General features: G+C 52.6%; 1 protein-coding gene across 2 annotated transcripts; it reads right to left on the reverse strand.

Moving 5' to 3' along the window:
* Nucleotides 1–2,666: 2,666 nt before the first annotated feature.
* On the reverse strand, nt 2,667–15,186 carry GUK1 (guanylate kinase 1). 2 transcript variants are annotated; one of them, XM_009275954.1, is made up of 8 exons: nt 14,920–15,186; nt 11,751–11,864; nt 9,886–9,927; nt 8,613–8,709; nt 4,735–4,873; nt 3,688–3,772; nt 3,294–3,379; nt 2,667–2,838 (listed from the first exon to the last, which is right to left on the reverse strand). In XM_009275954.1, the coding sequence occupies exons 2-8, from the start codon at nt 11,860–11,862 to the stop codon at nt 2,803–2,805; spliced, it is 597 nt and encodes a 198-aa protein (XP_009274229.1). In that variant the 5' UTR covers nt 11,863–11,864; nt 14,920–15,186; the 3' UTR covers nt 2,667–2,802. The 2 variants fall into 2 exon arrangements, with proteins under 2 accessions (XP_009274229.1, XP_009274230.1); XM_009275955.2 differs by lacking the exon at nt 14,920–15,186 and adding an exon at nt 13,077–13,121.
* Nucleotides 15,187–16,323: the final 1,137 nt, after the last annotated feature.

The raw sequence follows: 16,323 nt of genomic DNA on the forward strand, positions 1-16,323 counted from the left end.
GTATTTATGTTTGCAACTGTAACGAATAAAATAGACGTCCCATTTGGAGGGGGCAGAAATTAAACCCATTTCAACAGGTGCCTTCGCCCACCCCATTACGAGATTCAATGTGCAGCACGGCCCCTCCAAAACACCAAACGCGGAGAGGGGCAACGCCAACAGCTGCCAAAAACGACTCGCGAGAGATGCTCAACAGCCCTATCACCTGCTCGGCGACCGGCCCGGCTCCACCAACCCGCTCCCGGTCCCTCCACCGCCCACCGCCGTCCCGACGGCCACCCCATCACCTCGCGTCAGCGCCGGGCACCCAGGCGTTCGCCGCTTCGGTCCGTCAGACACAGCGGCAGCCGCGAAAAGCAGGTCACCCGATTACAGGGCGGGTTATTTAGGACTTCCCTCTCTGTCACCACCAGGGAAGGGGGACGCAAGTGATCCAAATGACTTCGCCCCCCCCCCATTGTCCAAGCGCTGGCGGTGCTGCCGTACGGCTGAAGCGTCGTCCCTCGCTGTTCCCGGGTACCACTCACCTCTCCCGGAGGGACGCCCGAAGGCCGGGCTCGGGGCTGGCGGCCTGGCAGCTCTCGGGGCGTTGGCAGGAGGGCTGAGCAGGCAGCGGGTGGGCATTTCCATCTGGTGACAGCACCGCAGGTCCCACGCGGTGGCTGGACACCACCAGACTGAGGCCAGCGCCGCGTCCCGCACCTCGGCGTTTCGCCGCTCTGCAGCCCGGGTCCCCCGCGCTTTCCCGCTGTCATTTCTGCCATCTAGAGGGGACGTTTCCCCATTGCAAATTCATCCCTCAAAACATAAAGAAACCCCCCCGATTCGGGGGGTGGGAAAAAAATCACAGTCCGTCACTCGCAGGAAGAGCCTGGCCGCAGCAATTCACACCGTCAGGACGGGGAAAGCCAGACGCTGTGAAGCAGGTACACCCCCAGAAAAAATTGGGGGAGCATTTTCCTGGTCGTTTAACCGAAGCTAGAACCTCGCACCATGAAACTTATGACAACAGGAAAGGAGGATTTCGCAGTATAATCTATAAAAGATGTATTTACAACACCCAGAGGCAAATGATAAAAATAATCACCAACTCTCATCTTTCTAAATGGAAGCGAGGTACTAAAAGGGTTGCCCAAGGTCTGGTTCTGCTTACTGGTGTCCACAACGTGGAGCTTGATAAGTGAGGATGGAGCTGGATGGAGAGGGACTGCAGGTGTGCTGGAGCAGAGCAGCTGGGTAAACTGGAGAGGCGGGATATGAAGAGGATGAAACCCAAGAGCTGAGTTTAAGGTACAACCATGCCCTGCTAAGACGTGGTTTTGGTGAGAAAGTATGACAGCCTGGCATTGCACGGTCCAGCCGTTCGCGGTCTGCACGGTGCCAGCTTGATCTGGGTTCGGTTTGGGGGCAGACGGCTGGAAGCCACCACCTGCGGGATGGCGGCTCCGTGGGACTCGCCACTTCTCGAGGGTCAAACGCAAACCGCCTGCGTCCTCCAGGACAACGGGCTCTGGGACAAGCGACCCTTGCCAGCGGCTGTGCCGCACGCCTCTTCGCGGCAACCGTTCCTTCCCTGCAGCCCAAAACCAGGTTAACCACCTGGAGGTAACCAGATGCGACACTGGTCGTCTCTCTGGTGAAGGTCGGGGTGCTCTGAGCACAGGGGCTCAGTGAGGAACCAAGCCCTCCAAGGAGGCTCAGGATACGACCTGGCTGGAGGGACCAAAGGGCTCAGAAGTTACACGAAAGCATCAACGTTAAGGCTGAAGAAAGCTGGGGAAGTGAAGTGCAAAGCGTCCTCCCCCAGGCCCCGTCAGGCAAAGCTCCCCACGTCTCAAGTGGAGAGCAGTACGAGGGACAGTGGCTAGATCAAACGGATCCCTCCTAGGGAAAGGGATTTATTGCTGTCCTCAAGCACGTCATCCAGAAAGGCTGCCCAGCTTGGGAAGGAAATCTTTTCTCCGCCAACTTGTAGGTATAAGAGCATCTGAAGATCTACCTGCACCTCAACTCAAGTGGAACAACACGTACACGTGAATTACAACGTTGCTGCCAGGATGGCAGAGAGGAGGAGAAGCTCGCGGTACTTTTCCCCCAGAAAAAAAAGGACAGCGGAGAGATCACATCCTGCAACCATTGCCTTCTCTGGGCTTATTGAACAAACCCCTCTGTTCAGACGGACTGCGGTTAGAGCAGTCGAGCCGTGCCTGCGTGCTGCTCTGCCACAGCGACACAACAAAACACCGCAGAGGCCGACAGGCACAGACGGTGGGAAACGCCTGGAGGAGCTGTAGCCAGGTCTGCAAAAGGAAGCAGGAACCAGAGGGAGCAAGAGGATGCCAACACTTGGGACATCGGGTGCCAGTAAAGATGGGAACCCCTCTGTCTGCAGGTGGAGGTGGGGGGGGGTCACATCAAAGTAGCTCCCCTCCTGTGAGCGGCATTAGCTGGGCACACGTACCTCCACGAATATTGCAGCGGGATCCTAAGCCGCGTGCCGGGGCCGCAGCTGCCCAGACAGCTCCTCTACAGCCTCGCAGAACGGCTCTGCCCTTCGGCGGTGGATGCCGCGCAATCGCTTCCCAAGCATCCGCCCGAGGTACCGACCCGGGAGAGCCCACGCCGAGCGCGTGGCGAACAGAAACACAAGCGGGACCGGGTTTCGTTTTCTTTCCTTTTAATAGAAACATCCTAGAGTAACTTGGGAGGAGGATCAGCCTAAAGGGAATGTCTCTCGGAATAAAACGGTGTGACGTGCTTCGGGAATGATGTGCAAAGTTAAAACGTCCAAGCAGGGTCAGCTCAGGACTTCCTGGATTCTTGGGTCTTCTTGATTTCCTGCAAGGAGATCAGGAAAACAACTGAGCATCTGCCGCTCTTTGGGAACAACTCAGTTTCACAGCTCTGGAGACCACGAGCGATCACCTCCTCAGACCAGCTCCACAGCACCACAGGACCAAGCCCGGAGTTTACGCAGGAGTCTTTAGGGACAAGGCAAGGTTTGACTTAGAGGCTCTTCAAAAATAGCACACCCCTTCCACGCTGTCCAGGGATGTATGCTTATTTTGCCCCTAACCCAGTATCGCGCCAGATCCGTTTCCCACTCTTAGGCCGCTGATCCATCATCACTCATACGCGACCTGTGCTCAACTGTGTCACTCAGCAGCTCAAAACACATCAAGTGCGGGCATGAGGTCACATTTCTGTGGCTGCCTAGGGACAGGCCCTCACCTGCTCAGCCTAAACGTCATGCCAGCCCGGGGAGCGGGGCAGAAAAGCCCCCAACAACTCACCTCCAGGAGTGCCTCCTTCAGTTCGGAATAGGCTTTTTCTAAATCATCATTAATAATGACCAAGTCAAACAGGCCAGGCTCTTTACCTAGGGAAGGAGGTGAGGACAGAGGAGTTAGAGGAGAACATGTTCCTTCTCTGTGTCATCTCTCGTGCATGACCCGACCTCCTGTGGCATTTTAATAATATTATTTCAGCCACTGATCATGCGCTTCTCTGCCAACGGCCCACAAGGAACTGCAGCGGGAAACGACGCAGCATGGCGCTCGGATCAGACTCAGCTAACGTCCAAGCCCTGCCAGCACTCCTTGGAGAACGTTCACGCAAAAACCAGCTCCTAAATCACCAGCACATCCCCTCTCCCTGCACACATCACTCGAAGGCCCCTGGACTTACTGAGTTCCAAATCTACGCGGGCCGCAGTCAAACGCTTCAGTAAACTGTCTTCCGTCTCAGTCTTTCGGTCACGTAGTCTTTTTTCCTAAATCCAGTGACAAACATATTAAAGAAACGCGTGTTCCAAATGCCGCACGCAGAACCCACCACCCACCCCACAAGCCGGTGCCGTCTGCCATTTGCTACCGCCGGTGACCGCGGGCACGTGCGGTAACACTCTGCAAAGGGTGAGGGGCCTCATCCACAGCCCAGAGCAAACCAGTGGCCAAGCTCGGTGTGGGCTCAAGATCTCCTCCCCAGAGCTCAGATTCCCAGTCTCTTTCCCGCCCCCTGTATTTATTTGTTTTTTTGCAGGTGCTGCTGGGAGATGAGATCTCTCTGCTGGGCTCTGGCATCTGGTGCTGTTGGCTTCCTCCTCCACAAACTCAACGAGAAACAGAGACTGCCTGATCTGCTGAGAGCAAGAGGGGAGAGCCAAGAGTCACGGGCTTCTCTGCCCCGCGCTCCTTGCATGGCTTCAGCAAGTTGCATATATGTGTCTGCATCCCTCCCTGAACCACGACAGCGATTTCACTTCTCCCAGAGGCACACTACGATATTATATAGGGCCCCATAAGACCAGAGGGGTATAGGATTTCTGGTGCTGCAGAGAACCAGCCTCTCTCGGTTTAAGTTTAATATCTGGAGGCAAGCCTCAGCACAAAAGTCTCCTTCTCTCTCCAGCATAAGCACAACTAATGCCTTTCAAGGCTGGCCACGCTGCAACAGGGTCTATAACCTGCACCAACGCAGGCAAACACGCTGAGGTGTGGAAGCTGTACAGGAGGGACTCAAAAAACAGGGCACAGGAAGATTTATCCTTGGGAACTAGGGGTTGGGGAGTTAGACTGGGCAGAGGTAACAGTGTGCTCAGAAACACCCTCCCACCCTATTCTACGGCCCTTAAAAACCATACAGATGAATCAAAGAGGGGGGAACCCCCATCGCTTCAGAGCAAGAGGCTGATTACCTCTAACTGCCTAACGGCAAAGGAAGGCGGTCGCTCACCAAGATGTCTATGGACGGAGGCTGCACGGAGATGTAGATGGGGTTCAGGTCCGTCCTCTTGATGTTCTTCACGCCCTGGATGTCGATGTCAAGGACGCAGATCTGGCTCTGGGCCTGAACAGCCTGCACTGCACCTTTACTGGGGACAGAGCAAAGAGGGAAGGGGTCAAAGAGTCCAGCCATAGCAGTGGGGGTTTGGTGCGTCCCCCTCCAGCAGCAGGTCTTCACCTCACAGGGCTCCCCTGTGCCCCAGTTGTGGCAGGAGAGAAAAGAGAGCCTGCTCTGCTCTTGCTAAACAGTTTCTCTTTCCCCAAGTGTCCTCTGGGTCGCTGGGGTGGAGCAGCGACCTGCTGTCTCCTGCTAGAGAGGTTGGCAAAACCACGATGGAAAAGTGTGGAAATGGATAATGTGCGACTACCCCACGAGCAGTGTGGATCAGGAATGGTCCTTAAAGCTCCTGCCTTCGACAAACACAGGAGCAACCTTCACCAAAGAGCAAAAACACTGAGACCTTTCCTTCTCCAGAGAGCCACCCATTTCTGTACCCATGCGCTCTCCCGAAGGACGCTTGATGGAGATGGATGCTCCTGCCTGGGTCGCAAGATGCACAATTAAGAAAGTATTTTTTAAGTGGTGGTTCTCGTATGTCGTTAAAGACGGTATCTCTTCCCCAACACGGGGGAATTGCCTCGAGCTTGTTCCTGAACACCTACAATTCTCCCTTGAAAAGCAGCAACGCCAACCCTCTCCTGGCGCACTGGAGGTACCTGGACTAGTTACTGGGTAGCAGCCCTCTTGGGAGACTTTTCAGTCAGTATTTGCACAGTGCTGGGCACAGGTTCTTCTTCAAGCCAGGGCTCCGTGGCATGATGGACAGTGCGGAGAAAAGCCCTGCCAGGAGCTCAGAGGCGGCACTGCAGGTTTTGAGGTCGTGAAGTCGGAAGGTCATGCAATGGAAGCAGAGATTAAGAGAAAACACTGCCCTACAGCCAGCCTCCAACTTGCTCGATTCCCTGCCCATACCCAGGGCACCATTTTGGACCTCACCTTGTCACCCTGCACCACCAAGGTTTGCACCCTGATGCCTTCTGCAAAGACCTGCTGAAAACAGACTCCCTTAAACAAATGCTCTTGTGTTGTCCTACGCCCCAGGAAAGGGGAGTCACAGCTCCAGCGAAACAGGATTCGGGACCCCCAGCCCTCCTCCCACAGCTCTCACCAGCCCCGCTCCTGGCTGTGCCAGCTGGAGAAGACAGGGTGCACAGAGGGAAAGCACCCACGGGTGTCACGCAGCAGCTGCTTGCGGCCACTGCGCTGCTGTTGGCAGGGTGTGAGCAGAGGAAGATGTCACAGCGCAGACGGAGAGTCCCGAACCCACGGGTACCACAGCTACACGACAGCTCGCTGCAAACGCAGCCGGAGAGGACAGAGGCAGCGCGAGCAGAAGGTGCCTCTCGGAGGAATAGGGAGCAGAGCCGAGATGGGGAAAGCTGTAAAGACTTCTGGGAGCCCGCAAGCCCAGAAAAGCCCCGGCAAAAAGAGATGAGCAACGGAGCAGCCCGACGCAGCGAGCTCCTCAGGCCGGACGGTGGGGAAGAGCAGGCAGACAGGCAGCCTCGGGGTCCCACAGCTGGTCCGGTCAGTGCAGCAGGGTCTGCTGCCTGCAGAGACACCGCCGTGATGGGGTCGCGCAGGAGGATGGAGGTGGCTGGTGGCTCTCCTCCTGACCTGGGAGTCCCACAGCACAGGTCACAAACCCCAACAGGAAGGAGAAAACTGAAGCGAAGCTGCGAGACCAGCACTGTGTCCTACACAAATACAGAAGTTCGCTGCCTTGCCTGGGTGGGCAGCAGCGAGAGCCCAGATCTGAGCGCCATCCACCGCAAATCCACAAAAACTCCCCCAAATGGCTTGGTTTGCCTTGTGAAAGCCGCAGGCTTCATCTGGTATCACCAGGTATCAACTGACTCCCGCTACAACCGATCAACAAAGAGCCAGCAGCTCTGAGTCCCGAGGAAGAGACCCCATGCCTGCACTCTAGATTTCAGCCTCTAATTTAAGGCGGCTTCAAAGAAATTCTGGTTTCTGTGGGCAGGACTCAGTGCCATCCCACAGACGGGGCCCTTTCAGGGCTCTTAAATTAAGGAATTAATTTTTAGTTATTCATTATTATTAGCTGATGAGATTTAGGGAGCAGAAAGGATTGGCGAAAACTTCAACTATTCCGATAAGCGTGAGGGGCTCTCTCCATTTTATCACACATCTGATTAGAAACATCCTTAGGCACTTGTAGAAGAAACACAGGCTTGGAGAGTTTCTGTATTTATTTTGTTTGCAAACTGGTCTTTATTGCTGAGATGGTTTGGGTTAATTTCAGCCTCCCACCCTGCATGCCCACCACCACAAGGCAGAGCACAGGCAGCGTGAATATGCGAAGGGGGCCAAAGATGAAAGTGAGGGCCAGGGAGAAAAGCACCTCAGAAACAAACCCAAGCACCCCATTTAATTTGGTTAAAGTATCAAATTCCTGCAAATTTCAAGGAAACTGGCTGAGGAGAGGTATATTCTCAGCACCCACCCCGAAGAAAAGGCACCAAAATCAACTCCGCCTACGTATCAGGCATCAGAAAGCAGCCGTCTCCTCCACGCTGCGGTCGGCTGCATTAAGCTGGACACGCGTGACGGAAGGAAGCCTGTCCTACGCAGGATGAAGCCAGGGATTAAGGAGCTTGAACTCAGTTTCTCCTTGGTGCTGGGTATTTGGAAGATGAGCTGTCAGGTTTCGCTTCTCTTCCCAAACCAGTGCCACTGGAAGTATCAAGGCCAGGGCAGGGGATTGTCCTTCTCCGTCAGCCTCAGAGGGAGCGTGGCCAGAGCCCCGTGAGGCTGCCCTTAGCTGGGGCGAGAGCAGCGACGCCTGCGCATGTCACATCAAAACAGCGACGTTACTGAAATGCAAAATCACCAACCGTTCCCTCAGAGCTGTACACCTACAGCACGTTCGGTCTGGGGGCCTTATGTTGGCACCTCCCATAAGGAAACCATCCTCAGAAGCTAACTTTGCCATCTCCAAAAAAATCCTCAAAAAAGCACATTCAGCTCTTTAAGAAATGTAAGTCGTCCTGAAAAGCACTTCAGGCAAATTTCTTTAGTGCAACTCATTAAATATCTCAGGAAACATTCAACTTTCCTCCTTAGCAGGTCCTTCACTATACTGCCACAATTTTCTCACAATAATTACATAGGATACGTGACTTCTAATTAACATTGCAGCTTGATGTTTTATTGATCATCAGCTCCAACGCCCAGGGCAACGCTATTTTAAAATCCACCTAACTCTTTAACCCCAGTCGAGGGTGCCACGCAATTTACCTATTCGTAAGCAGCCGCTTTACCAAAGCGGCACTTATTTCACAGCAGCCAATACAGCTATCATCGCTTCTGCTCCTGAATTCGTCGTATTCAGACCATTAGGTAACGCAGGGATAATGAGAGGAAGTCTCCATTCTGCCCACTATTCTCTGCAAGCACTTGGAAAATATTAAGGAGCATAAATAGTCTGTGAAAAATCACCCCTGTGCAAGAAAAGTATTAAGCATATGAATTACTTCAGCAGCTCTCAAACACTGGAAGCTATAGAGACTCTCAGAACGCAACGATGATTTAATTATGATGAGCTAACTCCCTGCAAGAGTTAATTTTGCCGTCTTAATAAAGCTGACAAGGACCCCGCTATCAAAACGAAAGGCTTTGCTTATGGCAAGAATCTGCCTGTTTGGGGGAAAACAGTGTCGCTAAGTTAAAATATTTTTCCCTTCACCATCATCTCCGCTCCCGGCACCAGCTGGTTCAGCAGCGACAGCGTCTGAACTGCGTACCTCGTCCCGTACATATTTCCGGAGAACTCCGCGTGCTCAATGAATTCACCGGCATCAATTTCTTTCTGCATTTCCTCTCTGGTCACAAAGTGGTAATCTGGATAGGGAAAACAGGAAAAATAGCCAGAAATTAACAGCTTTGAAGGTAAAGTTCATGGTCAAAACGACACCCGTGGGTGCTTAGTGCGGGAAGGCCCTTAAAATCTGCTTTGGACGACGTTGGCAGACTGCAGATATCTACTTCCTAATTACTGTATAGCAGCATCCCCTCTCCACACCGATTGCCCAGGCACTTGGCTCAAAATGTTTTGGAGCTTTCTGTGTGGCCAGACATGCTGCTGTACCGCCTTTTTCGTACCCTTTCCCCTTTCTGGTGCAGTGGGAAACTCCCCCCGGCTCCCCACAGGTGTGGAACACATTACAGCAGGACTGCCAAGGCCCTTAATTTGAAAGCATTTATGATTAAAGACTAGAATGGGACGAGAGAGAGGGAGGGAGATAAAAGGGAACATCAAAACCAAACGAACTAAAAAGGAATGTTTCTCTCTCTTTCGTTAAAATTCCTCCCTTTCCCTTCAGAGTGAAAACTGCCGTCGGAAATTAAGTGCAAACCTCGTTTGATTCTTTCCGAAATATGCAAACAAACCAGAAAATAGAAAAGCAGCTGGCCAGCTGCACGCTAGCTATCAATACAGATAAAGGCATCTCATGAAGCAGCTGCATTTTCCAAAGCAGCGCGCATTTGAGGTACCTCACCAGAGCTACCTGGCACTTCGGAAAACCAAGCCACTCCGTGACCAAGTACGGACCAGGGCGCTTAAACCGAGAGCCCCGCTTTGAAAACCTCGGCCAGCGAGTCGCGGAGACGGCGTCCAGAAAAGAGAACTGGCAGCACATGCTCTGCCTCTGTTAACGTTTCACCGCTTAATTCAATTTTGGTTTTGTTCTGCCAAGTCCATCCCTCTTCGTTATCTTCTCTCCCACACAGGGCACGTGCTGCAGAACAGCGGTAAACGGCTACGGTCTCATTGCCACCGAGATAAAGAACAGAAGCGTGTGTATGTATGCGTATTTATATACACATGTGCATACGCACTCTCAAATATATCATCACTGAACGTCTGCCTAAGGAAACGCACCCTATAAACACAAATGTAGAACTAACTTATCCGCTAGTGGGGATTCATGCATGCGCTTCACCTAAAAACTTAAAAGTTGTCAGAGGAATTATTTGCCGAGTCCGATGAGACAGGCCCAACTGCAACACACTCACCTTTGCCGTTTACTTCCCCGGGTCTTGGCTGCCTTGTGGTATCTGTAAGCAAAACACAGCCTTGGAAATTCTGTAGATCACCCAAGGAAGTAATAGCATCGAAGAAATAAAAACACGTACGCAGCAGATTAACCCGATCACGTAGAAAGCTGATCCCCTATTTAAAATGATCAAAGCTTCTGGAATCAGCTAGTGTAACACACAACGACACGCAGGACTGGCCTTTAATCGAAGAATCCTAGATTATCTGAAACCAATCAATTAAGACTGTTATGGGGCTGAGCGGTCTTAAGTGCAGGACTTACCAGGCTGGGCTTAGTTTTCAGCTCTGCTACAGCCTTCTGCGTAATCCTAGACACGTTATTCGGACCTCCGCCTCAGTTCAGGGGAATTAGCGGTGCCCTACTTCACAGAGTCATCTTCATTGTAAAAGATCATGCAGCACCCACACAGGTGCTTAAAATAGCCAGATTTAACAAATACGGGCAAAGTCCTGCACGAGGCGGGTGAATAAACCAGACAGCCTTTGAAGCCTGTTGGAAGTTGTTCAAACCAGTATTATTTTAAGCACGTGCTCTGGAAACCAAAAAGGAGCTGATGGCCATCGTGGAGGGCAACGCCGATTATTTTATTTAGGACCGGCAGGAGTTAACCTCACGCAGTAAGGCTCTGATCACCTGTAAGTTTTTACAAAGCGCCACCTGCCAAGGTCTAAGTGGCCTATGGAGATTTAGGAAAAAAATACCTACCAAGAGGCAACCTCGGGGAAAATGCTAAGTTTTAGTTTGGACTGAGATGAGAGATTCAGCTGAATCAAGAGCGTAAGATGAAACACACGAAAGGAAAGGTAACTTTAAGGTTTTTTTTCATCTCCAGGAACATTAAATTTTTAAACATCCAGTATTTCCCCTTTCATGGTGGAACGAATCCGCATCTCACAGATCTCAAAGCAAGGATTTTACCTGCAGGATCCAAAGCATTAGGACAGTAAAAAAAAAAAATATTTGGTAGCGCACTTAAAAACACCTTGCAGAGCTCCAGGGAAAGTCAGGCAAATGAGCTGCGGACACAGCCCACCCTCCGAGGGTAACCTTTACGGTGTCATTCAAGAAAAAGGAAACAAAATTAGCGTCGCAACAGGCAAGCTGCCTGAAGGAAATTCCCTGCACTTACTCTGTGGTGGACGCAGGAGGACCTCAGCACAGCCTGCAGGCAGGCGTGAGCGGATCGAGCCGGCCGGCCAGGGGTTATTTTCACATTACAGGGAACCATCCCAGGTAGGGAAAAAAAAAAAGGACCCTTGGCCAGCACTTAGTGACCGACGTAGAAAAAGTCAACAAACCACCAGAGCAATGGCAGGAGGAGGAACGTACGCAGGTGATGGGGCGAACTGTTTCACTGACCGACCCAGTAACGAGATGGGCTTCACGAAAACTCTTTGATTTTAAACCTGAGAGTCTGGTGTGCAGCCCCTGGGCTGTTAAAATCCCCATCGGCTCCCGCAGGTGGACGGAAAGAATTGGCTTTTGAAGCAGAGGTGGTGGTGGGGATTTTGTTACTTTCAGAGTCAAGAATCACTCAGAAAAAAATCTCGTCACCTCTCCGAGCTGTGTTTAGAGGTGTGGGGAGTCACCAGACCTGGAAAGGGTGCTAGTCCAGACTCATCTTAGACTTGCCACTCAATACCAGTAGCAAAAGGCATCCTGACTTATTTAAACATCCCAAAGAGCCCACAGACAGACTAGGACACAGGCAAGCCATGGAAGCCCGTTATTTGGGGTATGAATACAACTACAGAAGCAGGCTCTGGGCTAGCGGCCCTGAAGTCCTCCACTGCCCTTCCCCAGAGACATACGGATACTCACGGGAGACGCTGAAGCCGAAGATGTTATCGTAATCTTTAAGCAATTTCTTTAGCAAAGTGCTCTTCCCTGCACCCGATGGGCCACTCAGAACCACTGGCCTCGGTCCCTGCATAGCTAGAGACAGAAAAATACGTGTCTGGTTAGAAACACCCATGAAAAAACACAGCTATGGATTCCAAGTGGTGTTTGGCCCCACAAAACAGCATCTATCCTTTACCCTCGGACACAAGTTTCTGCAGGCAAATCTGAAATGAGGAGAAATCACAAGCCTAGAGGTGATAGGAAGTAACCGAGAGTGCAAGAAGTACCAGGGAAATTTAAAGAACTATTAAATTCGCAAACTGGCTGCAGACAGCGGGAGCTGCCACCTCTCTACTGCTGCAAAAGATCCGGGCTGGGAGCCCTGAGGACTCGGGTATCGTTTTGGAAAGCAGACAACGGAGGCCACAAGCAACGCAGCAGGACAGCTTCACCTTGCTTTGCCGTCGGCCCCAATTCTTACCGGGGGAACAAATACCTCGGACAAATAAAGGACATGTATCACTGCAGCGTGAACACTCGTTCTCAAGGGACTGAGGTTAAACTCATAGGACATAACCCAAAGGAGGAGGAAACTGGGCTCCACCTGCCACTAAACCGGGATAATTCAAGCCAGCTCTGTCCTAGCTCTGTTCTCTGTCACCAGGGCTGGGTCCCTCTGGGATTTCCCCAAATCCTAGGGAAAACTTTCTCTAACAGGAGGAAAATGCTGTCTGTACGTGGTGGCATCTGGAAACATCATGGGACATCCACACCCACTGGGCAACGCCAGCTTAATACTCGTCCTTACTGACAGAAGTATAGTCACAGCCGCCTCCCTCTGACGGGGAGAGGCCTCAAGGAGCGTTTGCAGGAGATGCTGGCAAGAAAAAAGGGCAGAAATCAGCCAGCGTTACACACAGGCAGCTCCGAGCGAGGGATGGGATGCCCGTGGGATCGCCACACCTCCTGTGTTGCCCATTTACATCCCAACAAGTACAAACTACGAGCCCACGATGGACAGTTAAATGCTTCCTATCAGTCCTGGGATAAATACCCGCACGCAAAGCCTTTACCATAAGCAGACAACGTACTGAAGCCTAGACCCAGAAGCCCAGCATGGAAATAAACCCCAAAGCCTTGCAACAGCGGTCTGAACACAGGTGTGATCTGGGACACGAGCATGCTCTGGGATTTATTTCCATACTTCCTGGAGCACTAACTCCAGCTCAAGGTGTCTCATGGCAAGAAAGAAGGGTTCAGTTCCCGGTACAGGAAAAAAAAAAGGCAGCCTGGAGCCACACAGACCTTTCTGCAGTTGTTTCTTCAGCCAGAAAGAAAAAACTGGGTGTTTTCATGTGCCTGCCTCTCTGGGGAGGAAGAAAGGTTAATTATCAACACGTGAATAAAGAAGAAAATCCTGTACGACAGCGCAGGGGGTACCGCTGGGGACCCTCATCCATCAACAGCAATTCAGCAGCTTCTAAACCAGAGGTGATGACGACAGCGGGACAAATCAAACAAGCCCGTTTTTCCTATTTAAAAACAATTAGTTTCTGCAAGCAGTTAAAGCCCCTGGAAATGCATTTTTCTAACCCCATCGGCTGGGTGTGGCCTCAGGAGCAATCAGCCGACAGACAGCATAATGCCCTTCCGTTTTAAATTAGATCGTAGCAATGTCACCCTGACCTTACAAATCACTTTTTCAACAGCCTTAAGCCAAATGCCGTCTCTTACAAAGTCGGCCGCGGATCATGCAGCAGGCTAATCCAGCCACGCTGCCTCCCTGACCCCAGCCTGCATGAGCTGGATACCTCCTTATCCCTAAATCCCTCCTGCACAGCTCTGCGATCGCGCAGACACCTAGCAGGCAGCACTACAGCTAGCAAGCGATACGAGTTTTCCCTCTGTTCCCCGAGGATGCTTCGTACTTGTCTGACCAGAGTTTATCCAAGCCTGCACGAAAGGACGGGGTGTTAATACACAAAGTTTAAGTAGATGCCAGCAGCAGCTAACGTGGGCGTAAAACCACCCATGTTCAATCACCATCCAAAAGGAAACTGTCTTTTTTTGTTGGTTTGTTTTTTGCTGTTAGTGTCCTCCAGGTGCCGCAGCCCCAGAGACCCAGCAGGATCAGCCATTCTCCGGGGACCTCAGGGGACCGGTCCCATGGCACGTGCACGGCCACGCTGCTGGATTAGGCTCCATCATCCGAAAAACACAATGAGGCTGAACCAACTCTAGGAAGTCCTTCTGGGGACCTGTCCTACCTTTCCCTTAGCCCTTGAGCTTTGATAACTTCCAGATATCACAGGTTTTGCCTAAATGTTCAATACCGAAAGAGGAAAGCACGCCTTCCTGCACCTTCTCACCGGTGAAATGCTATTCAGCGCTCGCAGCAAGGAAGCAGAGGGGCCCTTGCCGAGTTGTCCAAAGCATCTCCCTCTCTTCTGCCCCTGCCAGTTCCTCTCACCCACATAAATAAAAATGGGTGAGCCCCGACCATTGCTCGTGAAACTCTCCAGAAGAGAAAGAGGAGCTACACGAAGTTCATCGCCCTCCAGTCATCCCGGCGCATTTCGCAACACGGCTGCTCCCGAACCACGCTCCTTCATCGGCTTCCTCGGCCGCCACTGAAAGTCCCTGCACGTGACATTCGGACGCCAGCGTGGACTCTGTCCGGGCGTTTCACAGCTTCCCCTCCACTGCGATCCGGCTGTGCCAACAAGAACTGCTCCGGACACACAAGTCCCGGTCCCTGCCTGCAGATCCCAGCCAGGACACTCACATCCCAGCTAGAGGGAAAAGAGCTTTCCTCTCTCCCCCCTCAAAATTTCATCCGCCCTTTAGCAGGCACCGATAGGAAAAGGGGAATTTAAAGCTGCCCAAATCACCTACAATCATTTCATTCAACCCCAGACAAACTGGGGAGGGGTAAGAGGAATGGGCAGAGCGCTGGCTGGGAGCGGGCTCCAACGCATCCTTACCTTTTGCTTTTACTCCCTTTCAGGCAAGGTATAAAGTCCAGCTCCTCGCAGCAGCCACAGGCTCGCAATACGAGCGAGCCGGCAGAAAGCTGGGCTATTTGTGAGCTGCTTAAAGCCTTAATTACCGAGCTGCAATTTTAAGATGGCCAATGAAAACCACTCACCGGTCTTTAATCTTCTCTTGCGGTTTATTCGTCGCTCCCTGCTCTGCCGGCTGGTAAGGCTGCAGTCAAACCACTGCTAACGGGCTGACGGGTGCCGGCACGTGCCGGCCTGGCGCTTCGGCAAACAGCAAAACCGTCCCCGTCTCTGCACGAAACCTCACGGATCGCGCGTCCCCCGCAGTCACCAACGTAAACGCAGACGGGGAAGAGCTGCTCTCCATGGGTCAGAGGGAGGTGTGGTACCTCCCGGGCGAGACCGCCGGCTCGTTCAGGTTGGAGGGGGCCTCACGAGGTCTCCAGCCCACCCTCCTTCTCAAACGTAGCGTGCCTTTGGCTGGTGAGCAAGCGGTGATGCCCACGGACGCCAAGAACGGAAGGGCTCTTAGACAGCATCGCTGCACGTCAGGCATAAAACCCAGGCTGTGAAGCTGCTACGCTCACATTACGCACCCAACAGCTGTGTGGTTGAGGCAACTCCTCTAGAAAATCACTCAGTCTTGGTTGAAAATCACTCAGTCTTGGTTGAAAATCACTCAGTCTTGGTTTTCGCCAGGATTTCACCTTCTGCAGGCAACGCTCCTCTTCGTTTGGACTGAAGTCTGTTGCCTCCGGCCACTGCTTCGCCTCAGGTCAACAGTTAGGCTACTCGTCCACCACGAAGGCGCCAGGGAAACTCCTCCTCTTGCCCACGCAGATCCGAACCCAAGCCTCCAAACAGCACGTCCCAGCACCCCCATGGCGGGACCCTGCAGGGTCTGTGCCACCCTCTCTGTCTGCTGGTGCTGGTGGCGCTTCTCTGCCTGAAAGAGCACTGGTGGGGCGGCAGGGGAAGATGGAGACGCTCTCCTTTACCTTACTCCCTTTTTTCCCCCAGAATACTCAGAACCGCAGTGAGAAAAGACACACATCTTGCCATTGCAGGTCTCGCTTCTTTGGGAAATGGGCTAAGAAGAAACCAAGAGACTTGCGGGTGCTTCCCCTTGCCTCCCTCCAAATGCATCCCTTCGCTTTTGCTCGAGATCGGCAGAGGAAAACAAGATGTAATTTAGAGGGGTGGGGGCGGGGGGAAGACATTTCCACTGCCAGATGAAGGGGCTGGGCCTTCGTGGGTGGCAGACGGCAAACACCCAGCTGGCAAACTGGGAATCTGTGCCAGCCCAGAGGAAAAACAGCTCCTACGGAGCATTTTTGGAAGGCGCCCACCACCCGGCACGGCGCGGGATTTTTGGGGGGCAGCTGCTCGGGGACGGGGAGGCGAAGGATGAAGACATCCTGGGAGGGTGAACGGAAGAGACGATCTCTGTGCCTCGAGATGAGCAGCGCAGGCGTGGGAGCGGGTGCCCTCTCCTCCACCATCAGATTCGGTTAAACACACGCCCGAGAAATCGCTCGTAACGCGTAACG

This window comes from Aptenodytes forsteri, unplaced genomic scaffold (genome assembly GCF_000699145.1).
Source record: "Aptenodytes forsteri isolate BGI_AS27 unplaced genomic scaffold, ASM69914v1 Scaffold80, whole genome shotgun sequence".
Classification (NCBI taxonomy): Eukaryota; Metazoa; Chordata; class Aves; order Sphenisciformes; family Spheniscidae; genus Aptenodytes; species Aptenodytes forsteri.